At 39.7% G+C, this 26,636-nt stretch overlaps 1 protein-coding gene across 3 annotated transcripts in view; it reads right to left on the bottom strand.

The window, feature by feature from the left end:
• Nucleotides 1–26,636, bottom strand: part of SLC44A1 (solute carrier family 44 member 1) — a 200,823-nt gene that overhangs the window by 118,907 nt on the left and 55,280 nt on the right. For all 3 annotated transcript variants that reach the window (XM_042963840.1, XM_042963839.1, XM_042963838.1), the window contains exon 3: nucleotides 15,432–15,574. In XM_042963840.1, coding sequence (XP_042819774.1) covers nucleotides 15,432–15,574 — 143 coding nt within the window. The remainder of the gene's footprint in view (nucleotides 1–15,431; nucleotides 15,575–26,636) is intronic.

The raw sequence follows: 26,636 nt of genomic DNA, 5'->3' as shown, positions 1-26,636 counted from the left end.
CAATCTCCAGAACTAAGAGAATTATGTTTCTGTTGTTTCTAACCCTCTCAGTCTGTGATAGTTTGTGATAACAGCCTGAACAGACTAAGGCGATAAGTCCTGTGTCCTCCCCTACTCTCCTTCCACCAATAGATTTCTGGCTTCTTTTGAAAAATGAGCATCACTGGGCCATCTACCCACATGCCAAAAATCAGACAGAACCAAGTAGAAGCTATCCTTTTATTGGGCACACACATATCAAGTTCAAAGTGCCCAACATTCCCTACAGTCTTACTCCCAGCCCACTTAAGTGATGTACAGTGCCAGCTTAGCGGCCTTTAGATATGCAAACTCTGGTGAAACCCACAAGTTTCCCTTTCTACCTTCAAAGCCAGAAAGTTCACAATCAATTTGCTACTTAACTTCAGTAACTACACCTAGCCTAGATTTCTGGTCTAATCTCTTAACTTCCATTGTATGGCTCCTGATCTTTTATCCCCATTTAATTTACAACAGATGCACCTAATTCTAATCCTCTCAAGTTATTTTGTGAACAAGAATAATTTTTAAAAATGTTCCCCCCTGAAGTTCTTTCCTGCTCCTTTATTCTGTGATTTATACTATCAATCAAGTTCAATTCACCATCTTATCAGGATCTTAACTGTATTGTATTAAGTCTATAAATTCACTTTGTTAGTATTGTCATCTTTATTATATTAAGACTATTCAGCCAGGAGTAGAATATATTCTTATTATTTGTTTTCTTTTCATTCTATTAAAGTATTATAATTCTCTGTATTAGGCCCTGTATCTTGTTTGATTCTATTTTTTTTTTAATTTAAAAAAATTTTTTTTAACGTTTATTTATTTTTTTGAGACAGAGAGAGATAGAGCATGAACAGGGGAGGAGCAGAGAGAGAGGGAGACACAGAATCCGAAACAGGCTCCAGGCTCTGAGCTGTCAGCACAGAGCCCGACGCGGGGCTCGAACTCACGGACCGTGAGATCATGACCTGAGCCGAAGTCGGACGCTTAACCGACCGAGCCACCCAGGCGCCCCTGATTCTATTTTTTTTAATAAAACAAGTATTATGTTTTTCATTATATTTTGTCTAGTGATAAAATAAATGACTGAATTGAGTTAGGGTGTACTTCATAACCCAGGATTTAAGCATCTCATTTCAAGATATGTTTTTGTTGAGTCTCCTAAACATTCAGGTTAGTCACCTGTCGTAGGCAAATAGTATTATTTTTATCTCTACTGACCTACACGCATTCCATTGATCTCTTTCATATAACTTGTTACAACTAGTTATTTAAAACAGTGTTATAAAAAAGGGTGATATCCTGATTTTAACTTGAAATAAACTAATTTTTTCCGTAATACTGGTATCTGCCATGACCAGAAACTCCATCAGTTTCCTTTCATGTCCTCACACTTAAAATCTATTTTTTACAAAGGTGTCAAGGTTATTCAACAGGGAAGGCAATCTTTTCAATAAATGAAGCTGGAATAACTGGACTTTTGTAGGGGGGAAAAAGACAAACCTTGACCTCTTTACACCATATGCAAATATTAAATCAAAATGGATCATAGGCATAAACATAAGAGCTAAATACAAAACTTATAGAGGAAAATGAAAGAGGACTTCAGCTACCTTCATTATGACCTCAGTCTGTACTTTCTAATTGATTAAGTTCTTCTTTCCAGCTTATCTCTTAGCTCAGGCAAAAGACCCTGCAGGCAAAGCATCTCTGTGATGGGAACTGACACTACCCCCTCAAGCCAGCCCTGAGCCAGCGTGACTCCATGTGATTGACCCCAAGACAACGATCAACCCAACCTTTACTGCCCACCTGCGTGTACCCACCCACCTTTGTCCTACATTTTCCTTATATAAACCTGGAAGTATTTTCAGCACTTTGGAGACAGTCTTTGAGACATTAGTCGGCTGTCTTCTGGGTGTTGGCCTCACAGAAATAAATTCCTTTCTTTTTCACCACTGCTTGCCTCTCTATCTTTGGATTTTTGTCAGGGGTGAGTGGCCAAGCCTGGTCTGTTTGGGAACCCCCGGAGCCCTGTGCCCCAGCTGCAAAAACACAGAAACAAAGCTTTATGACTCTTTGGGCTATACCAGTGATTTCTGATACAAAAAAACATGAGCCATTGAAAAGATACATTTTTGTGTGCGTGTTTTTTTTAAATGTATCTAATGGATAAATCAGACTCCATCAAAGTTAAAAACTTGCTTGTCAAAAGTTACCATTAAGAAAACAAAAAGGCAAACCACAAATTAGAGAAATATTTGCAAAAGATATACTTAACAAAGTGTGTCTAGTAAACAGAATAAGGAACTCTCAAAGCTTTTTAAAACAAACAAATGTGTCCAAAAATGTGCAACAAAAGATTTGAACAAATACTTCACACAAGAAGATCTACGGATGGTTAACCAGCATTTTATAAAAAGATGCTCACCATCACTGCTCACTAAAACATACAAATTAAAACTACAATGAACACTAGACCATCTGAACCCAGTCTGTCTGGGACCCCTGGAAATAGGTGCTCTGGCATCCTTGTGTGCCAGCTATAATGGGAATATAAAATGGTACAGCCCCTTTGCAAAACAGTTCTGCAATTTCTTATAAAGTTAAACACATTTTCGCCACATGACTCAGCAATCCCAATCCCAGGTACCTATCTAAGAGTAAGGAAATACATATCCATACAGTATCATGTGCACAGACTTCCAAAGTAGTGTTATTCACAATATAATGTTTTTTGTAATTTTAATTTATTTACTTTTGAGAGTGGGGGAGGGGCAGAGAGAGAGAGAGAGAGAGAGAGAGAGAGAGAGAGAGAGAGAATCCCAAGCAGGCCCTGGGCTGTCAGTATAGAGCCTGACACAGAGCTCGAGCTCACCAACTGCTAGAAATCACTTAGCCTGAGCTGAAATCACTTAGCCAACCCAATGAAAACCCTGAATACTGGGACATGGGTGAGCTTGTCAGTTGGCAATGTGTCATGTGTATGTCACATACCAGTGTCAGGTAAGTAAATGCCCTGACTCCGTAGGAGGGAGAAAACAATGAACAGTCTGCCCTTTGTACTTCTTTCATTGGCTAATTTTAATGTGCAGCCCTTCCCTCAAATAAACCAAAGCTGTGAGTATAACAGATTTCAGTGAGTTCTGTGAGGCTTCGTAAAGGTGGTCTTGTGGACCCTTGAACTTGCAACTGGTGTCAGAAGTAAGGGTCATCTTAGAGACCTACACTTGCAATTAGTGTCAGGAGGTGAGGGTAGTCATGTGTGGACTGTGTACCCCCCCAACTTCTTAGTTGCCCTCAACACTCACATGCAGATGAATAAATAGATGGCAAGCAAATGGCTTTAAAATTCACAGTTGAAGTGGTTAATAATTACCTAAGCATATTACAAAGGTCATATCTATGAGCTTACATGCAGTTACAAAAGCTTTTCAGAATCTTTACAGCTGCCTGGTTAACCTGGAACCAAACCAAGTAGTGAAAGTCTGGGTTGAGGACGTATAATCAGCTATTTAACTTAAATGACAGAGCACACACCCAAGAAGGTAACACAGACAAAAACCAACCATCCCATCCTTGCCTCAGTGAATACATGTCATCTAATTCTAAGTGGCTTTTTTAAGTTTATTATTTATTTTATGAGAGAGAGAAAGAGAGAGGGGGAGAGAGGGAGACAGCATGAGTGGTGGAGGGGCAGAGAGAGAGAAAGAGAAAGAGACAGAGAGACAGAGAGAGAGAGAGAGAAAGAGAGAGAGAGAGAATCCCAAGCAGGCTCCATGCTGTCAGTGCAGAGCCCAACGTGGGGCTCAATCTCACAAACCCTGAGATCATGACCTGAGCTGAAATCAAAAGTCAGACGAGCCACCTAGGCACCCCCTAGGTGGTTTTTACTTCCCTACTTAGAATCTGCAAAACATTTCAACTTTCAACTCCAACATTTTTCTAAGGTATGTAATTGAATCTCCTCTTTCAAATTGCTAGTGGTATTATCCATAGCAAGTAGTACCCTAGAGGTAGAATTATACTAGAAACACAGATGTTACCTTTGTAAAAAGTTTTACAATTCAGGTTAAGGAGTAGTATGGTCACAAAATAGGACAAAAAATTTTTTCCAAAGATGCCTCCATAAATTTGCCTTCGGAAAATTTACCTATCATTTTCACAACTTTTTTAAAATTTATTTTTATTTATTTTGAGAGCAAGATAGCAGGCAAGTGGAGGAGGGGCAGAGAGAGAGGGAGAAAGAATCCCAAGCAGGCTTCAACTGTCAGCACAGATCCCAACGCAGGGCTCAAACTCACGAACTGTGAGATCATGAGGTGAGCCTAAATCAAGAGTCTGATGCTTTACCAACTGAGCTACCCAGGTGCCCCTCATTTTTACAAATTCTAACATTTTCCATGAGAGAAAAATAAAGTTTAGGAAAAACTGCATAAATAATACAATAAGTTTCTATTTAGAACATCATAAATGTTACTGTTTCCAATGCTTATAAATGTGTGGCAAAGTGAGTGCTCAAATGCAAGTTCAAGTTAAGTATCTATCTAGGCTGTTCTTTTTCATGCTAAGCCAAACTAGGTGAGGTGGTCGGTTAATGTTAGAATCAGAGACTTTGACAAGAGGCAAAGAGGACAGTGCTTTCCCTCAAAGCAAAGCCAAATCCATCAAAGGCTTCAAGTATCTCCATTTGTTCAAACTTAGAGATAGGTGATCTACTGAGCTGCTCTCAAGAATATTCTGAAAACTGTAAAACTCAAGCATTAGCATGAGGGATAAAATGCACTATCTCTCCCCTCCTAAGCCTCTATATCTCCACAAGACAGAGTTAGGAGATCTTTACTGTGGGTGCCAGTGTTCACCCAGCTTCAGCCTGACCTACAGAACTCCAACCTGTAGACTCAGCCCACAATATTCTTCAGCCAATGAGAACCAAGTTTGGTATTCTAATTGGAATTCACTAGTGATAGGCTCTTGAGCTACCGCTCGGTCCAAGAAGCCTTCATCACCACTGTGTATGATTTTCCCCCGCTAGAATGCAAGTCCTGCTCTGAACCTCCAACACACCTAAAGCTCTAAAACCCCACTTAAAATGACTCTGTCCCCGAACCCCCAGTCATTGGCTGAGTGATTCTTCCACCCACATAGACAATCTAGACCAAGATGCTACCCTGAAGAAGGCAAAGTTAGAGAGACTGAGGCATGAGAAGTATCTGATCCACGGTTGCTAAAGGAAATGGATCATGAGCCACAGAATATAGGCTATACGATATATGGGCTGCCTCTAGAAACTGAGAATGACCCCTTGTGGACACCAAGCAAATGGGACCTCAGTCTGGCAACCCCATGGAACTAAATTCTGCCAACAGCCTGAATGAGCTGGGAAGAAAATTCATTCCCCAGAGCCTCCAGAAGGGAACACAGCCCTGCTGACACTGATTTCACCCTTGTGAAACCTGGAACAGGGAACCAGCTGAGCCATGCTGTACACAGATTTCTGATTTACAGACAACTTTGTTGTTTTTTTATTTTTATTTTTATTTTTTAAAATTTTTTTTCAACGTTTTTAATTTATTTATTTATTTATTTTTTTGGGACAGAGAGAGACAGAGCATGAACAGGTGAGGGGCAGAGAGAGAGGGAGACACAGAATCGGAAACAGGCTCCAGGCTCCGAGCCATCAGCCCAGAGCCTGACGCGGGGCTCGAACTCACGGACCGCAAGATCGTGACCTGGCTGAAGTCGGACGCTTAACCGACTGCGCCACCCAGGCGCCCCCAACTTTGTTGTTTTAAGACACTAAAGTTTGTGGCAATTTTTTACAGCAACAGTAGAAACTAATATAGTGGTGGTTCCAGTGCCACCATCAACTTGCCTTATTTTTCTGTCCCCACCAGTCTGCAGTTAGGAACCTAGGAAACTGGAGTCACTGAGTTTCCAATACATAATACTTCTAGGATGTCCCACATTGCACTGTATATTCCATCTTCCCACTAAAATGCAAGCTCTTCAAGGACAGAGATTATGAATGCCTTTTATTCCATTTTCATTATGCAAATGATATATATAGATTAATGAAAAATTAAGGGACCAGGTATAAAAGAAAATTAAAACCACCCACATTTTTTTTAAGTAATCTCTCCACCCAATGTGGGGCTTGAACTCAAAACCGAGACATCAAGAGTTGTGTCCTTTACTGACTGAGGCAGCCGGGCACCCTGAAACCATCCACAATTTAACAGTTAACCACATGTTAACATTTTCATGCCATTCTATACTTTCCTATATACTTGCATATTTTTATACATACAAATAAAATCATACTATATATGCTGTTCTGTAACATTCTCCCTTAATAACATTATGTGGCTATTCCATGTCAATGGACAGGATTCTACACCATAATTTTTCCATTCTGTAGTACCTCAGACTAGGCCAGGTCCTCCTATTACAACCTCTCTCATGCCCCACACCTCTGCCTTCATAACACTTTCAACAGCTGTAATAACTCTTGTGATCATATGATGAGTTTATTAAGTTCTGTTTTCTCCATTAGATTATAATTTCCATGAGATAAAAGAGTGTGCCTCTTCTCCTCAAGACTAAATCTCCAAAGCCTAACCCAAAGAATATGGCCAAGAAATGTAATGCATGAATAGATGAGTTTAACCAAACCTCTTTTTTCAGCCATTTAGGTTGCCTCCTATTTTATTATTCCTAATAGAGGTCTCTAGCACACAGACTGTCAATAAGTGTTTGCTGAGAACTAAATAAAATAATAAACAGAATTTTCAAGAATGGTGAAGGACAGGGATGCCTGGGTGGCTCAGTTGGTTAAGCGTCTGACTTTGGCTCAGGTCATGATCTCACAGTTCGTTAGATCAAGCCCTGCATTGATCTCTGTGCTGACAGCTCAGAGCCTGGAGCCTGCTTCCCATTCTGTATCTCCCTCTCTCTCTACCTCTCCCCCACTCATACTCTGTCTCTGTCTCTCTCTCTGTCTCTCTCTCTCTCTCTCAAAAATAAACAAACATATGGGGCACCCGGTGGCTCAGTTGGTTGAGCATCTGACTTCAGCTCAGGTCATGATCTCACGGTCTCTGAGTTCGAGCCCCACACGTCAGGCTCTGTGCTGACAGCTCGGAGCCTGCAGCCTGCTACAGATTCTGTGTCTCCCTCTCTGCCCCTCCCTCTCTCACACTCTGTCTCTCTCTTAATAAATAAACATTTAAAAAATGTTCTTAAATTAAAAAAAATAAACAAACATAAAAAAATTAAAAAAAAAAGAATGGTGAATGATAGACATTCAGTAAACAGTAATTTAAGTCATCAGGAAGACGAGACAGAAGTCCTAGGTCCATAAACATGAAGAACTAACTGTACTTGGCTGATTAAAGGATCCTTAAGGCAAGTAATTTTAACTTTACTTTTTCAGTTCTTTTTCTTGTTCAAAAAGGGACAGGTATGCATGGTCAACAAGATTTCATAACTCCTTAAAAGGTATTCAAAAAAGGCATGTTTTACATATTAACTAATTACAGAAAAATGTTCTTCCTAAAATAGATGGGTATACAGCATGGTGCAGGCCCAGGAAACTGGGCAATCTTGTTATGGGTAGTTTAAAGAGTAAACACATTCTCTAAATTCTACCGTATCACTACCAACCCCCAAATAAGGCTTTATAAGTGTCATGGAGTAGACTGAATCAGACACTGAACCTATAGAGCCCTGAGCTTTAGGGAAGGTAATCAGGGGCCAATGATGTATCCACACAGAGATCTTAAACATAGAGAGTGTCTTTAAAAGAAGACTATTGTCTATTAAACAATCAACTAAATAAAAAGTAACATTATCAGTTTAAGTTACATATCTTCCAGTAAGTATTTAAAACACACAAACTGGGGGGCCTGGGTGGCTCAGTCAGTTGAGCGTCCAACTCCTGATTTTGGCTCAGGTCATGATCCCAGGGTCGTGGGATGGGGCCCCATGTTGGGTTCTGCACTGACCGTGGAGCCTGCTTAAATTCTTAATCTCTCTCCCTCTGCCCCTTTTCTCTGTTCTCTCTCTCTCTCTCTCTCTAAAATATAAAAATCAATCAATCACACACAAATGGTAGAAATGCCCAAATGTGAAATAAGAATGACGTAATCATTAAAATGTCTGTTCTTTACCTGAGAGAAAAACAGAGAAAACTGCCTTCAAATTATTCAAAGCCTTCATAGATTATACAGGTTTCAAAGTTTTTTTAGTTATGACTTTACTGATTTATGTAACCTGCCCCTTCTTCTCTGCATGTTCTACTAAAGGTCTTTCATCTTTAAAAATCCAGAGGGAGATGACCCAAAAGTGAAAAGTGCGTGGGGTGGGGGGGGCGGGTGGTGGTGGTAATGGAATCACAGGAACTTACCACTATATAATACAAAGAGCACAAGGGCATGAAGAGTGGGGTGCAAGTCCTAATGCTACTGTTTCATCAAGCCACTGACGTTTCCTAGACCCCAGTCTCTTCACCTGTAAAATGAAGGGGCTCCGTGATCTCCAGGGCCCTTCCAGCACAAACCTTCTTCACTGTGGATTTCTGGGGAACGAGACAGTTAAAGGAAAGAAGTAAAACTCACGCTAGATACTCTGCCACAGGTTACAAAGGTAATTGAAAAAGGTCTCAAATAAAATGCCCCCTATAGATTTTACTTACAAATGTATGCCATCAACCTCCTCAGACCTCTACTTCCCGCATATCCTGTTAATACTGATTATCTGAAATCAGAGAGACATTTTACGGTCAAAGAGCCTTTATCAGTGATTGGGGCTTTAAATGGCTTCCTCAGAGGAAAGATAAAAAGATAAAGAAGAAAGTTAGATATGTGCAAAAAATATATCTTTGGAACCTCTATGGAAAAATCAATATTGATAAGTGAGATATATCTCACTTATCTGACTGCGAAAATTACTTAAGAGTTACAAAGAAAGAGTTGCTAAACTCTGTTAGGGTTGTTTGCAGAATGGAGAAAAAATTTCTAATAATGATATAATACCTATATAAAAAAGATTAAAGCAGTTCCCTACATACGTGAACCTAGCTTTACAATAACCTATGTGTGCTAAGAGTCACAGGCACCTTACCATAGCCTCTTCCGTCCCAGAAACCCAGGACAAGGTAACATCCATGGAGGAAACACAATACCTCCCCTCATCCAATCATCTCCCCAGGGGCCAAGAGAGCTAGAGGTTTTGTCCTACTACAGTTCCCACATCCATGAATCCTGTATCTTAGAACTAGAAACAGCCCTGCTCTATTCAAAGGGGCTTCCCCTTTGGGAACAATTTCTATAATAATAATAATTCTCTGTCTAAAAATTGGCACATACACTGTAAAGCTAGCTTTATGGTTTTGAAAATGGTAGGCAATGTAGAATGTGGCGGAAGAGATGTTTTTGGAATTGTCGATCAGAGTTCAAAATATATTATTACTATCCCTCTCCCCACAACCGAAAAAAAAGAAAGACCATAAGCCTTACCCACGTTCTCTAGCACCTCAGCTATAATAATAGCTCAGCTACAAAACAAGTCATTTTCCTCTCTGAGCCTTAGTTGGCACTCACCAATGTTTGATGGGGTACTTTAAGGAGGTTACACACCAGATAATCTTAAAGAAGTCTTTCATCTCTGATGCTATGTGGTTCTAAGATAAATGAACTTTCCTGAGTTAACCCAGGCTCAAAACCTTATTGATAGCATTGTTTCTACGCAGAAAAGTTGTACACATCTCAAACAACCAACTTAAAAGTGAACTTTGGGAACATAATCCATTTGAAGTTGGGGCCTTCTTGTATCTCATAAAACACTGTCTACCATTTTCCTATACATCCTTATTACTGCAGTAAATACATCGTCAGGTCAAAAATATTATTTGGAGAAAAAGAACACATTACAATAAGAATGGTAAGGCAATACAATACTGCCTTTTCTTTACTACTAGTGGAATTCTTACAGTCATCTTGGCATCTTAAATTTTCTGGTTAGAACAGGTCAAAGGCATTCCCTTTCCCATTTCTCTTCTAACTTTCTTCCTTCCTCTACTATTTCAATTCAATAAGCTACTATGGAATAACTCTTGGGTATTTAAATCTGGGAGCTAAACATGGCACTCGAGAGAGACAGAGTTGGGCAGGGTGCCGGAAGACTCTAAGATGCTCCAATTATTCCCTCCCCTTGAGTTTGGGTGGGACTTGGGACTTGCTTCTAACATGTAGAATATGGCAAAGGTAAAAGGACATCACTTCTATAATTATATTACATGAAATCTAACTTTCATCTTGCTAGCAGACTCTCTCTATTGATGCTTTCCCTCTCTGGCTTTGAAGTAAGCCGCCGTGCAGAGTGGCCCATATAGCATGCACCAAGGGTGGCCCTGGGCTGACAGCCATAAAGAGCTAAGGCTCTCAGTCTAACTATCTTGAAAGACCGAGTGCTGCCAACAACTACATGAGCTTGGAAAGGGAGCTCCCAAGCAGAGTCCCAGCCCTGACCAAAACCTCGATTGCAGTCCTGTGAGATCCTCTGAAGCAAGAGATCCAGCTAAGCCATACCCAGATTCCTGACCCACGGAAACTCTGAGATTCTAAATGTGTCTTGCTTTAAGCCACTAAGTTTATGCAATATTGTTACCTAGCAAATTATAATTAATGCAGACAGAAGAAACACACAATATAATTGAAGAAGAACTTCAAGACAAGAGAAAAACAAACTTGAGACAGGAAAGTTCAGGTAATAAAAGATCGCTATGGGATAAAGTCTGTTTTGAAATATATCATGAAGAAGTTAGTTATGAGACCCCCCGGCCCTTACATCTTTCAAGAACTTCGGTTGGCAGCTGAGCGGTAGAGCGGACAGCACACAGACAGAATGAATATCCTGGACAAGACTACTACTACACGGAGAAGCAGTGGGAGAGGACTGAATAGGTACAAAGGGTCTATCTAGATCATGGGAAGCCTGGAATGGCAGGTGTTGAGTGGGCTCATTTACGATACTATAGGCATCAACACTAAACGAAAGGCTCTTGAGCAGGGAAATGACCATAAAAAGTGTTTTAAAGAACTTAATCCTATCACAGTATAAAGGATGGAGAAGATTAGAGATTAGAAGACCAAGAATAGATAATGCCAGCACAACAGTTGTCCTGAGGCCAGCAAATGTGTGGAGGAAAAAGGCTCATGCTGATGAATAACCAAAGACCTGCAAATTAAAACTATACAACACCATTTTTTGGTTAACCAAATTAGTGAAAAATATAAACTAGTAATACTAGCAAAGATAAAGCAATCTCAGACATTGTTGGTGGGAATGTAAATGGAATAGCCTTTTTATGGAAAGCCATATTCATCAGCAATATTTATTAACAATCTTAAAATATTCAGATTCTTAGAGTTGATAATTCACTTCTTAAAGAATATTTTAAGAAAAAAATGTATATATTTTTTTACCCATTCAAACACATTTAATTAAGTGCCTATTACATTCCAAATACTGAGGATATAGTAATGAACAGAACATACCTCACTTCTGCTTTCAGGGAACTTAGAAGAGCCAAACATTTAACAAATAAGTGCAAAAGTTTATAGGATACAATGAGAGATTATGTATTTATGTACGTATGCAAACTCTACACCCAACATGTGGCTTGAACTCACAACCCTGAGATCAAGAGTTGCAGGCTCTACTGACTGAGCCAACTGGGCACCAGAAGAGAGAGCATTTTTAAACACTTGATTTAAAGTGTGAGATCAGGGGCGCCTGTGTGGCTCAGTCAGTTAAGCGTCCGACTTCAGCTCAGGTCATGATCTCACAGTTCGTGGGTTCAATCCCTGTGTCAGGCTCTGTGCTGACAGCTCGGAGCCTGGAGCCTGCTTCGGATTCTGTGTCTCCCTCTCTCTCTGCCCCTCCCCCCTTGCGCTCTGTCTCTCTGTCTTTCTCTCTCTCAAAAGTAAATATTAAAAAAAAATAATTTGTTGGGGCGCCTGGGTGGCTCAGTCGGTTAAGCGGCCGACTTCGGCTCGGGTCATGATCTCACAGTCCACGAGTTCGAGCCCCGCGTCGGGCTCTGTGCTGACAGCTCAGAGCCTGGAGCCCGTTTCAGATTCTGTGTCTCCCTCTCTCTCTGCCCCTCCCCTGTTCAATGCTCTGTCTCTCTCTGTCTCAAAAATAAATAAATATTTAAAAAAAAAATTTGTGAGATCAGAAAAGACCCTTCTGGGAAATAACATTTATTTACTTTTATAATGTTTATTTATTTTTGAAGGAGAGAGCACAAGCAGGCGAGGAGCAGAGAGAGGGGGTGACAGAGGATCCACAGCAGGCTCTGTGCCAACAGCAGCAAAACCGATGTGGGGCTCAAACTGATGAACTGTGAGATCATGACCTGAGCTAAGTAAGGTTGAACACTCAACCGACTTAACCACCCAGGTGCCACCTGGGAAATAACATTTATATTGAGAGCTGAAGGGTGAGTAGAATTTAGCCATGTGAAGAATGGGAGAAAGTTTTCTTCTTGACAGAGGAAATAATACTCATGAAGGCAAGAAAGAGTTAGTTGTATTCAAGATTTTTCTTTTTTTACAAAATTAGTTAATTAATTAATTAATTTGTTTTTTTAGAGGGGGTGTAGAGAGGGAAAGGAATAGAAAGAATCTGAAACAGTCTCCATGCCCAGCACAGAGCCCAACATGGGGTTGGATCCCATGACCCTGGGATCATGGCCTGAGCGAAAATCAAGAGTCACATGCTTAACTGACTGAGCCACCCAGGCACCCCTGTATTCAAGATTTTTAACCTATTCAACAAATATGTATGGAGGTAGGTCCTAATAAGTATCAGGTACTAGGGACCGAGGATAAGAAACCGAAGAAAATAGTGATCCAGGTCAAGTTGAGGTAGTAGCAGATAAAACAGGTTTTAAAAAATGTATAGCTATAGTAGGGCCTAGTATTCATAATGAAGACAAAGATATATCAGGAAATGATATTGGAGAAAACTAATGCATGTGGCAGGAAAAAGAAGATGGCATAAAGGTAACAAACACAAAGGCACTGTGTCTTCTTTCAAACCCAAACAGTATAGACTTACCTGAGAAAGATACGTTCAAAACGTATTGTTCATTAAATAACATATATACCATTTATAGGTAGAAATACTTAGATGGGTCGGTACTAAAATGTTTATATGCAGAGAAGAACAAGGAGAGATCAAAAATAAATAAACATGTACACACGAATTAAAGTGTAGCTATACTCGGGAAACTATTTCCCCTACAGCTATCCATGAATGGTTCCCAGCTCTGCTAAGCACTCAGGGAAAAGTAATCATTTTTTGGAATAAAAAGCAGGCTTTCTTTGTGAGAGGCCAAAATACACACACACACACACATACACACATATATGTGTGTATGTGTGTGTGTATATATAAATTAAAAATCGACCAAATGAACCTCCACAAGGTTAATGTGAAGAGTGACATTTACACAAACCTTATGGTGAGAATAAGCTTGGAACCATCAGCAAGTTACAAAAGAAGCCATATACATGAGTATGACCTCATATGAGCAGCAGACCTGAGGGAAGAGAGCCCTTTTCCAACCTCCTAAATTATCTAAATAGTGGTATTTTATGGTTGGTACATGTGAACAGTGTTAAAGAGTCAAACATGGGGCACCCAGGTGGCTCAGCCAGTTAAGCATCTGACTTCAGCTCAGGTCATGATCTCACAGTTTGTGGGTTTGAGCCCCATGTTGGGCTCTGTGCTGACAGCTCAGAGCCTGGAGCCTGCTTCCGATTCTGTGTCTCCCTCTTTCTCTACCCCTCCCCTGCTTGCACTCTCTCTTTCAAAAACAAACATTAAAAAAAAACACACAAAACAAAACAACGAGTCAAACAGTATTTGACAGCAAAAAACACTACCTACAAAAAAAAAGATGTAGAATTCTGTACTATTTTTCCAACTTCTATGGGTCTAAAATTATTTCAAAATAAAAAGTTATATATATGTATATATGTATATACATATATACATATATATATATATATATATATATATATATGGGCTATCTTGTTACGAGAATACAAGGCTTAAAATCTGTGTTAATTTTATGAGGCAATCAAAAAATAGGATAAATGAAAATCCTCCAAATTACTCTCCGTGAGTCCAGTTTTTACTTCTGTCAAGGGATGCAGGTGCTTTATCAGGGGAAAAGCTCATGGTCTGCGTTTGATATTCCACTGACCAACCAGACTTTTGAGAAAATCATTTCAATCTCTCTAAGCCTCTGCTACACCTACCTCACAGCATGGTATCATATGCTTGCCAACTATGGCATGCTAGACAAATATTTATTATTATTATTATAATTTTATTTATTTGAATAGCATTATTCCTTCATCCAATGGGGAACTATCTTTGAGATATTACTAACTATTTGGGTCTCTTCAGGTTTGTGAAATTATCAAATTAATCTTCTATTTGCTGGTAGTGGCCATAACTTAACAAACAGATTTATCTAATAATAAAAATAGTTATCACATCCTGGAAAATGTTTCTTAAGACAACTATAGCCTAAAAAAATGTTTCTACTGCTTAGCCTTTTCCTATAAAGTTCATTAATTGAATTGGATAACCCATTACTTTAAAATTAGTTTGGTTAATTCTGAAGATCTGTCTTTATTTATTAGACCTGTCTAATCAAGTAGGGCATAAATATACCGTGTGGACAAATATACTGACATCATACCTAAAATATGTTTCATGAAATACATTTCCCTCACAGACATTAAAAATGAAGTCATAGCTCCTCCGAAGAAAAAAGACAATTAAGGAATTTCAAGACATTCAAAAGATGAAGCTTGAGAACTCAAAACAAATTTTAAAGTCTGACAAAGAAAATGTATCTTTTATAAAATTGGAAATTTATGCGTACTGTACTTATAAATGATGCATCACAAAATGTTTCATTATACTTTTAATGTTTCAAAATCCATTACCATCCCTCTCTCTCCCATCAAGTACAATCTTAGGAAGAAAAAATATTATGTTATTTCCTGAGTTAAAACTTTGTGTACAACCTATGGGCTAATGGGAAAACAGAGTAAAGGAATAATCCTCTCAAATCAAGCCTTTACTCGTTAAACCCTGAAGGTCACCCATTTTAACCTGGCAGCTCATTTTATTTCCTGGAAAATGTATTTAGAAACCAAAACCAGGAATGATTCAAGTGGACAGTTAAAAAACTAAAAACACCCATAGGAGTCATATGAAAATAATATCTTACTGAAGATTATTAGAAAATATAAAAGAGCAGGATTTTCTACCCCCGTTCAAAGTTTCCATGGAGTTCATTCAGCCAACAGTCTACTCACTTCCGGTGGGTGTGGTCCATGCCACTGTTTGGTATTGCTTCCAACTTTGCATTTTTCTGCCCACAGATATTTCCATAGCTGTCGTATCCTGACACTAGTCTCGCTGCTGCACCTGTTGCTACTGAAAAGCCACAAATAAATCCCTAGAAAAAAAAAACAGAAAAAACATACAAATAAACCATTTCAATAGCAACAGTCACTACTTGATACGATAATGAGCTTCTTTTGTCTGTTGAGGGGAACAAAGAGCTATCTTTCCTTATTGCAAACACTATTCTACTGTTTTCCTTGGATTTCACATGAGCAGCACAAAGAAGTCCACAGGGAAACACTATTTACTACCATAACAAAACAAATCTCAAGCTTTTACATCATGAGATCGTCTTTGCATTTTATAATAATAAGAGCAGCTTCTCTGTATGGAACATCTGCTCTGTGCCAGGCTCTGTACTAGGTGCTTACCAGACGTTATCGCTAATCCTCATAAGGAAACTGAGGCCCAGAGAGGTTAAATAAGTTGCCCAAAGCCATAGAAGCTAGTAAAGATGAGAGCATAAAATCAAACCCAGCTTGTTTCATTCTTCAGCGGTTTTTGGTTGTAAAAGAGTTCTGTTAAATTAACAGCAACCGATGAAAGAAAGAAATTCAAAGAACAATAGGTACGTGGGTTTTGAATTATTACCACTTTGGTGCCCACAACAGTTCTGTTTCCTTCCTTCAGTAAAGCTGTAGACAAGCCAAAAAATTACACCATGAAACACTACTCTGCTTTTAATATTGCAGAGTCAAGGAGAGTGAGGCACTGAGTCTGTGTGCCACAAAGGTCACTTCATTTCATGGGAATATGATTCATCAGAGTGCCCAAGGCAAATAAATTGTAGATGCTTCCGAACTGCATCATGCTTGCTAAATCAAGTATGCACGAAGAGCAGTAACAGCCTATATTCCACTGCAGGCTGGTAGGCATTAAGAATAGGAAGTAAGGTGAATCATTACTGATCAACCGAATTGGGAGAAAAGGCTGGGGCTAGAAAATCTTGCAATGTGGTCATTAAAAGGTTGAGTTTTGATTATCTTTACTGAAGTGGTTAATGAAGGTAGAGATTATCACTGTTTAACTTATCATAGCCAAGTCTCACGAGTAGTACTCATAGAAGCAGTCAGCCATACTAGGTCTCAGGGCTACGGTGGTAAGTACTGTGCTCACACACAGTTCCTACAAGAAAAGTAATTCCCCCCTTAATTACTTTCCTAAAAAGGCAAACAAATTCTTTTTTTCTGAATGACCCCTCTATTTTTATCTTGCAGGTAAGGAAAAAGAGTAAGGAGTGTGGCTCTAAATACTAGAAACTGCTTGAAACTACGGTTTACAAGAAAGTCAACTCCAGAAGTGGAGACTATCCCAGATTTGCCACTGCCATGCCTTCTGATCCTTGCCAGGTTACTTTAACTCTCCACACCTCAATTTACTCACCTGTGAAATGGAGATAATGACTGTGTAGCTCATAAGACTGCTGTAAGGATTAAATGAAATAATCCTATAAAGTGCTAAGAATCCTGCTTGGCACATAGTAAGAGCTCAATAAATATTAGCTAGTATTGTTAGAAATGAGAACATGTAAAGGAAAAGACCATGGGCTCCGGGGGCAGATTAAGCTTCACTGAGAACTCCATTTTCTACTTGTGTGACATTGGACAAACTTGCTAAATGCTCTGTGCTTCAGTTTTCCCGTCTATAAATTGAGGCTAAAACCACTTACCACAAAGGCTGCTGTGAGAATGACACGAAATAATGCATGTAAGTGTCCTGTTTCAATAAAAATGTTAGTACCCTTCTGCCTCAAAGCTAACTGCTAGCACTAGGGTCAGGCATAGGCTGGTCAGGACTCACCCATGCACCCTCACCTTGTGGCCCACTCCCTCTCTCCTGACTCCTCCAAGAAAAATGCAAGACAATTAGTTCTATGTCAGGACTTCAAGCCAATATGAAAACATAAGAAAATTAAAAAAATTAATCCCCTGCACACATACACATGTTCAAATCAGCATTCCATCTTAAGCAGATCCCTGAACCTATCATTGGGAAATCCTACACTAAACAAAAACTGGAAGTGGAGGTAAACATTAGGAGGTTGAACGGCTAATTTTCCAATACAGTTCTTTGACAAGAAGAATCACCAAGTAACAGAAAGGGAACCCAGAAAGATCTGGATTAAAACCCTCACTCTACCACGTACTACCTATGCGACTCTGATCCAATTACCTACTTAGAGTATTTCCTCCTCATCCCTAACACAGAGCCCCATCCTGTATTTCACAACCCAGTGATGAGGAGTAAACGAGACAATGCACATCTAATCCCTCGCTGGTCTGGTACACAGCTGGTGACCAAGACATGGTAGCTGGCAGTGGGAAATCTGAATGGTGAAGCCAGACCAAAGAGGTTGACAACGGTAATTGGGGACTAACCAAACACTCCTTCAGTTCTCTTCTTTCAGAACAAAAATGTCTAGGGGGAAAATGAGAAATACTGTAACTCTGTCACTACACAGAAACATTTAGACCACAATTACAATCTTCTTCCACTATAGTCAAAATGGCAAGGCCCTTGCATAATTAAAAGGTTATGTTCTTCTTTCACTTTTTATAGAAATTTTCTTATGTTTGATACGTACTTTGTGTTACAGATTCCTTTAAATGGCTTCTGATTTCCCTTTCTGACTATTTTTAACAGTACTGTGGGACATGTGAGGTTTTTTTTTTTTTTTTTTTTTTTTATCATAAGCCACCTCACATCCCTCTGGGATGTAGGCAGAGTATAAATTATAAATGTTACATATATATGGTAAAATGGGGACACTGACATATTTTCACACTGGCCATTTAAACTTCTTAGTAGTTTCCAAAAGCATTAGAGAAGAGAGGGTGAGAAGCTTCAGGGGAGAAAGGAAGGAGAATAATAAGCTAAGAAGATAGGAAGAAACCATGACTGTTATCCCAGGGACTTCCCATATGGTACACATACTCACAATGGGGAATTAGGCCAAATATAATTAAAAATACAATCTCCTTTAAAAAACAAAAAATTCTGAAATCCAAATGCAGGAAGCAATATAGTTTCAGATGAGAAAAAAAAATGTGGTGCACGAAATTAAAATAGGATGAGAGAAACTTTACAGAATGCACTCAATAATTTAATGGCTCTAAGCGGGGAGAGGAAGAGGCATTCAAGAGAAGGAAATCATATTAATGAAGCAAATGATAAGGGGGATGAGGAAAGCTTTTATATGCCTATAGAAGAGAGCAATCACTGCAGAGAAAGTAAGCCTATTAGTAAGGAAGAGAACCATGGCTAAAATCTTAAAAGGACTGATTTACTGAATTGCTTTCAGAACAGCTATTTTGAGAGAGAGAGAGAGAGAGAGAGAGAGAGAGAGAAGGAGCAGACAAATCTAATCACAAACAGAAGGTGACTCAAATCAGATAAAGGCATACGGCGGTGGTGGATCCCACGCCAGATCTGGCAAACTAGGAAGTGCCTACTGCCTCAGAGGGAGACAGACCATTTCTGAACTGCACTCATTAGTTCAATTTAAGAAGGAGGATTTGCTTAGTTTCATTCACTAGTAGTCAAAAAAGGGGACACATTTTATGTCACAAGCATGTATGAATTTCAAACCTGGAGCCTTACCATGCAACTGAGCAAGGCGAAAGCCTTAGTTTGGGTTTTGGGTGTGGAAAAAAAACGGTCAACAAAAACACATGTGGCGTGTGGCGGGTGGGGATGAAATACAAATCTAGTAAAATGTTTCAAAATAGAAAGATGGGGGAAAAGATTTATGTTTATAGCTCTGAAATGAAAGTATATCCAGGCTCTTTTTTTCCCCTTCGATACTACCTCCTTTAGTTCTATACCTAATCCTCTACCTCTATTCCTAAACTCAGTGAAAGCTTGGAATCAATCTCCTAATCACTAATTTGTCAAACCTTGAAGCAGCATTTGGCTTCTGTTCCTCCTTTTCTGAGAACCCGGAGACAAGGAAGGCTATTAGGACCTAGAAGACAGGACAAGAATGCCTGATGCAGGGGCACCTGGATGGCTCAGTCAGTTAGCATCTGACTCTTAATTTCGGCTCAGGTCACGATCTCACAGTTTGTGGGATTGAGCCCCAAATCGGGCTCTGTGCTGACAGCATGGAGCCTGCTTGGGATCCTCTCTCCCCCTCTCTCTGTGCCTCCCCTGCTCATGTGTGCACACACACTCTCTCAAAATAAATACATTTTATAAAAAGAATACCTGATGAATAACTAATATTTATACAAACTAAAAAAATATTTTTTTAATTTTTCCAATCTTCCAGATTTCTGGATTTCTTCACACATTAATAGGATGTATTACTCTAACAAAGAAGAAAGAATCAATAAGCAAGAATGTTTGGAAGTCTAGAAAATATACACCCAATGAGTATTTACTGAGCATTTACAAATGCAAGATGCTATGCAGGGTACAAAAAGGTTAAAATACATAAAGTTTACCCTAAAATAACTGAAATGGGGGCACCTGGGTGGCTCAGTTGGTTAAGCAGCCAACTTCGGCTCAGGTCATGATCTCATGGTTTGTGAGTTCGAGCCCTGCATCAGCTGACTCCAGCTGGGAACCTGGAGCCTGCTTCAGATTCTTTGTCTCCCTCTTTCCCCCTCCCCCACTTGCGCTCTGTCTTTCTCTGTCTCTCAAAAAAATAAACGTTAAAAAAAAAAAAAAGAACTGAAATGTTCTCAAAAGGCTAGAAAATCATGCAGTATGAGGAAGCAAAATCAGATAGGCTCAGTTTCATGGGCAGCTTGAGCAATGAAAAAAAGAAAAAACACAAACAGGGAATACTAGACACTGAACCCAGCTCTGATACAAATACTCCCTATGATCTTGAGTAAGTCACTTTAAATTCTGAGCCTCAGTTTCCTGGGTTTAACTAGATTAATCTCTAAAGCACTTTCCTCTTCTCAAAATTTATGATCCTAAGGGAAAGTAGACACAAAGTAAAATTTTTCAGAGTATACTTGCAGGAAGAAGTATAAGCCCATTTGGTCCAGCATAGTGACCAAGAATACAAAAACAAGAGTAGGTTAAAAGCAAATCAATTTAGGGGTAACTGGGTGGCTCAGTCAGTTAAGCATCCAACTCCCGATTTCGGCTCAGGTCATGATCTCATGGTCATGATATCAAGCCCTGCATCAGGCTCTGCGCTGATTTTCTCTCTCTCTCTGTCCCTCCCCTGCTTTTGCTCTCTCTCTCTAAAATTAAAAATAAATAAATAAATAAATAAATAAATAAATAAATAAATAAATAAAAAGAAAATCCTGGGAATGCAAGCTGGTGCAGCCACTCTGGAAACCAGTATGGAGGTTTCTCGAAAAACTCAAAATAGAACTACCCTATGACCCAGCAATTGCACTAGTAGGTATTTATCCAAGGATACAGCTGTGCTGTTTCAAAGGGACACATGCACTCCAATGTTTATAGCAGCACTATCAACAATAGCCAAAGTATGGAAAGAGCCCAAATGTCCCTCAATGGATGAATGGATAAAGAAGATGTGGTATATATATACAATGGAGTATTACTCGGCAATCAAAAATAATGAAATCTTGCCATTTGCAACTACATGGATGGAATTGGAAGGTATTATGCTAAGTGAAATTAGTCAGAGAAAGACAAATATCCTATGACTTCACTATATGAGGACTTTGAGAGACAAAACAGATGAACATAAGGGAAGGGAAACAAAAATAATATGAAGGCAGGGAGGGGGACAAAACATAAGAGACTCATGGATATGGAGAACAGAGGGTTACTGGAGGGAGTATGGGAGGGGGTAATGCGCTAAATGGGTAAGAAGCATTAAGGAATCTACTCCTGAAATCATTGTTGCACTATACGCTACCTAATTTGGATGTAAATTTAAAAAAATAATAAAATTAATAAAAAAATTAAAAATTAAATTAAATTAAAAACCAAATCCATGTAATCAATGTAAAAATAGTTAAGAAGGTAAAGTTTATGTTATTTATATTTTACCATAATAAAAAAAGGAAAAAAAAAACAAAGGATTTAACATTAAGTAGGTACATATTTGGATCAGGTAACCTTAAGGTAATTTTATTCCTCTTCCTGGCAAAGCACAGACCATCACACAGATGACTAAATACTGCAGTGAGTCTCTGAGTCTTTCACTAGGTGCTGCATGCTCAACAATAGTTAATGAGGTAGAAACACTATGCTCTGGGAACTAGACTAATGCTATAAAATTAAAAAAAGGTCCTTGAAAGCAGTCTGAAGGGACAACGTAGGCAATGATGTCTCCTACGCCTAGCTCTAGTCCAGACCATTCTCCAAAGCTCCAACTCTGCATTTCCCAGTGCTTATCCTTACCCATGCCCTACTTCTGTCGAATTCATCTTCTCATTCCACACTTCCCCAAACCACTCACCTCTCCTGCACATACCCTGTCTGCATTTGTCATTTCATTCTTTACTGGACTGCACATGTAAGATACGGAGTGAGGGTACTGCTCAGTCTCCCCCCTCCACACTTCTGGCCATCACTATTGCTTCCTAACTGTGCCGGAGGAAGTAAGAATGCTAAACTGTTTGCTCAGAATCTGAAATACTGATGAGACAACATTTTACTGGCCGGCAAGGTTACCGCATCCATGTTCTAAATAACTATCTGTTGTTCCCAATTCCGGGCAACAAAGGAGGGACTATCTCTTGAGGCCTCACCTTTTCTACCTCTTCTCTTCCGGGTTCAATGCTGCCACTGGGTTATCTAGACAAGTTATTGAACTTATCTCTGTGCCTCTGGTCTCTATCTGTAAAATGAGAATGTAGTTGTGAAACTTCAATGTTTCTGTGTCACATACAGAACAGCCCCTCGTCCACAGTAAGAAGCAATAAGTAAGAGGGCTAAATTGTAAGGTCTCTCTACCTTCCACTGTCCATGGTAAGCACTCCTACTAGGGCCATCCAGTCGCCTCTCTTTCCTGATTTCTGTGGTAAGCTGATCTGGGCAGATAGGGTCCCGATGGATCTCTTCCCTCTTCTCATACATACCTCTCTCTCCCTGAGAGAGAATGAACTTGCACTATCCAAAATGGGAAGGACCTTCAGCCCACATGGCACAAGCTTCATTCTACAAGTCATTTTCACCAAGGATTTCTTTATTGGATATAATCAGGTGACTGTCTGGTGACTAATAAATTAGTATTGTGGTGCCCGGGTGGCTCAGTTGGTTGAGCATCCGACTTCAGCTCAGGTCATAATCTCACGGTTTGTGGGGTTGAGCCCTGCATTGGGCTCTATGCTAACAGCTCAGAGCTTGGAGTCTGCTTTGGATTCTGTGTCTCCCTTTCTTTCTGCCCCTCCCCTGCTCACACGCTGTGTCTCTCTCTCAAAAATAAATAAAAACATTAAAAAATTAAAAAAAATAATAAAGTAATATTTGTTTATCCATCTTATTTTTGTTCCTTCATGTGTACAGAAACTGTGGTTTGGAACTTACAAGCTGGAGTCAGATTTGAGCTGAAAAGCCCTAACCTGAACCCCTAACACAAGAACCTCTTAGTCATCCTTACTCTGCCTCTGTCTTGCCTGCAACATTGATGCTCTCTCTTCCTCTCCTTTATTACTACCTTATTTCCAGTTTTCCACATGTTATCTGAACTATTCCATCAGCCTTCAAAGTGGTCCCCCTTTACAATGGCTTTACAGACCGTCTTTAACATTGGCTACCAGGGCTATCTTCCTAAACCCGGTCACATCATTTCTTGCTCAAAACTCTTCAGCAGTTTATTGATGCCTAAAACAGTGGTCTCTCAATCCTGGCTGAACATTGAACACAGAGATTAAATCACAATCAGAGGTGGGACCCAGGAACGAGTATTTTTTTTATTGTCTAATATGAGAACAACTTGATTACTACCTTAAGGGAAAATAGAAATTTAGAAGCACAATGCTACATGCAATTTTTTAGAACGGAGTTAAATGTATGTCCAATAATTTCAAAATACTGATGAAAGTTCAAATGGGGAAGATGATAGCTCTCAAGAAGGCTGGTAGAAATTTGCTTTGGAAAATAACCTAAGTTCTTGGGGCACCTGGGTGGCTCAGTTGGTTAAGCATCTGACTCTTGATTTCAGCTCAGGTCGTGATCCACGGTCATGGGATTGAGCCCTGTATCAGGCTACATGCTGGGCATGGAACCTGCTTAAGATTCTCATTCTCTCTCTCTCTCTCTCTCCCCACCTCGGCCTCTCTCCCACACTTTCATGTGCACTCCCCCCCCCCACCTAAAATAAAATTAAAGAAAAGAAAAATACCCTAAGTTCTAGACAAGGCAAGTAAGCATGGAAAAGTCTTGAATGTAAGAGAGGAAATAAAAGAGAAGTACAAATATTTATGAAGAGGTGAACATGTGTAAATAAGATTTAATGGTGAAGATGAATGAAATAAGACAAGATCTTAACATATTTCAAAGCACAGACATCAAGGAATGAGCAGAGAACTACAAGTAAGGGACAGTGAATAAAGATATGACTTGAAAATTAGGTCACAAGTTGACAGAAAGGCCACTAGATCAAAAGAGTATAGGCAGAAACTTCTGGTTCCTACTCTATCTTTGCCGTGTATTGCCATTATTATATTCTTAGATAAGCAAATATTTAACCTTGTTACACCTTGTTCATAAGCTAGGGATAAAACCTATTTCATAAGATAACTGGGAAAATTTAACAAGATAAATACATACAAAAGCATCAAGCATAGGGCAATGCTCAATAAATCAATAAATGTTTGATGAATGTTTCTCTGAGAAGTACTATAGGATGAAATCCTAAAAGAAAAAAAACAAACCTTTTCAAAACCATACAAAACGAATACATGGAAGACAAAGAAACATTGGTCTACTATTGTGTTGTACCAGTATGGTGGGCAACAGAACTTGAAAATTTCTCCAGTTTCCACATGGCAAAATTTGAGGTTAGCTCAACTCCATGGAGGTAATCCATTAAAAAAATCCTTCCAAGACACATAACACTATGCCTGCATTTAAAAGTACACACAGTGGGTTGGGGGGAGGCGGGCGCCTGGGTGGCTCAGCCGGTTAGGCGTCCGACTTCTGCTCAGGTCATGATCCAGTGGTTTGTGATATGAGTTCAAGCCCCGCATCAGGCTCTGTGCTGACTGCTCAGAGCCTGAAGCCTGCTTTGGATTCTGTGTCTCCCTCTCTGCCTGCCCCTCCCCAGCTCATACTCTCTGTCTCTTTCTGAAAAAATAAACATTAAAAAAAAATTTTTTTAATAAAAGAAAAATAAAAAGAACACACAGTGGGTCTTAATTACCACTGCACTGAAATCAACATTAATTACCATTGCATTAAAACATGTCAGTAAACAAATACTCCTTACTCTCAGGTCACTCCCAAGTCAGCCTATCAACATTCATGATGCTTTCCGGAGCTGTTTTAGAGTAGAAAATCAAAAGCACCTGGAGTGGCAGGTACATGTGTTTATAAATCTAATTTCGAAAGGTCAGCTGCTGTTTGTCTCAGGGATGATTCAGGGTATGGGGAGAGGTGGTGGACTAATTCTGTTAACAAAAAAATTTTTCCCACACTCTGTATGCACACTGCATTTCAGGTGCCACTCCATTAAACTAAGTAGACTCTTGAACAACATCTTAGAAGTCCTAAGTGAGGAAATGGGTATTTTGATGTTTTCTAAGTATCTCAGGTTCTTGAAACTAAGCTATTATCTTTAAAACTAACACTCCTTATTTTACTCAATTTATTATATCTCTTTAAAAAGTCTACTGCTTTCTTATCCTTTCTTCAGGTTCAGAACTGGCACCTGCTAATTATGCCTATTAGGCTTAGGGTAGTTCTGTGATTTTCTTTTTTTTTTTTTTTTTAATTTATTTCATTTTATTTTTGAGAGAGACAGAGTGTGAGGTGGGGAGTGGCAGAGAGAGAGGCAGACAGAATCTGAAGCAGGCTTCAGGCTCTGAGCTGTCAGTGCAGAGCCCGACATGGGGCTTGAACTCACAGACTGTGAGATCATGACCTGAGCTGAAGCCAGATGCCCAACCAACTGAGCCACTCAGGCACCCCAAGTTCTGTGATTTTCAAGTGGCATTTGCAGGGTGTACCGTTGCAGAGGACACAGAATAAGATTTTCCTAAAGAAGCTCTATAAAAGATATGGGGAAATGGGGGTTAAAAACGCTCACGTATTTGTGAAAAAAGGCTGCCAGAGGTAGTGTATTTGTGTTTTGGTTTGTAAAGACCATGAAAAAGAAAGCGATACCGTCTGCACAGTCCCCTTGAGGAAGAGGAAACAAGGCGGCAGGAAAGAGCACTGCCCTGGAAATTATGAGACCGGAATTCTGTTCTCAGCCCTGCTAATAACTAACAATGTGCCTTGGGATGGTCATTGCCATCTCTGGGTTTGAGCTTCTCACTCTGCAGAATGAGGGTGATGAGCCAGATGAGGATTTCCAAGTCCATTCTAACTGTAGCTCTACACATCAGCTAGCTTTAAAACCGCTGTTTCCAACCTTCTTTTCCAGCCCAGCACACTGGCAGGGACTCTCAAGTCCCTGAAGGCTGTGTCAGAAACCCCTGCAGGGCCGGATGGGCATGCAGTTTGAATCAGCACACCCCCGACACTCTGTACCAGGGACTCTGCTCCTCCATCGTCTATACCCAATGGAAAAGCACCAAGTCCCCCAACCTCCAACTGAGAGATGCCACTCAGTACAGCACACACAGCAGGCAGCAGGGGCCTAGTATGGGCAGAAGCAGTGAGCAAGCAGCTTCACCTCTTCAGGAAGAACTAAAAGATGTCAGAATTGGAAACACTGTCGATACCCCCTGGCACAACTTCTAATGTTATACAAAGGAACACACCAAGTCCCTGAAAGGAAAACTGGTACAAAAATAGCCATCAGGTTTGTGTGATTGGGTTGGATAAATACTCAAGAGTCCATGGCCAGTGCCCTGGTCAACATGCCATTAAGATCACAATTCACAGAAATTTACGTGGAATGATCTGGCTTCCTTAAATGATCTAGTAAAAGAGACAAAGTTCCAATCCCCTTAATGTTATCTCATGTAAGCTTAAAAAAAGGAAAAAAAAAAAATCAAGGGGTATCA

This window comes from Panthera tigris, chromosome D4, assembly GCF_018350195.1.
Source record: "Panthera tigris isolate Pti1 chromosome D4, P.tigris_Pti1_mat1.1, whole genome shotgun sequence".
Lineage (NCBI taxonomy): Eukaryota > Metazoa > Chordata > Mammalia > Carnivora > Felidae > Panthera > Panthera tigris.
Note: the sequence above shows the minus strand (reverse complement) of the source record. Positions and strands in the feature narration are given on the sequence as shown.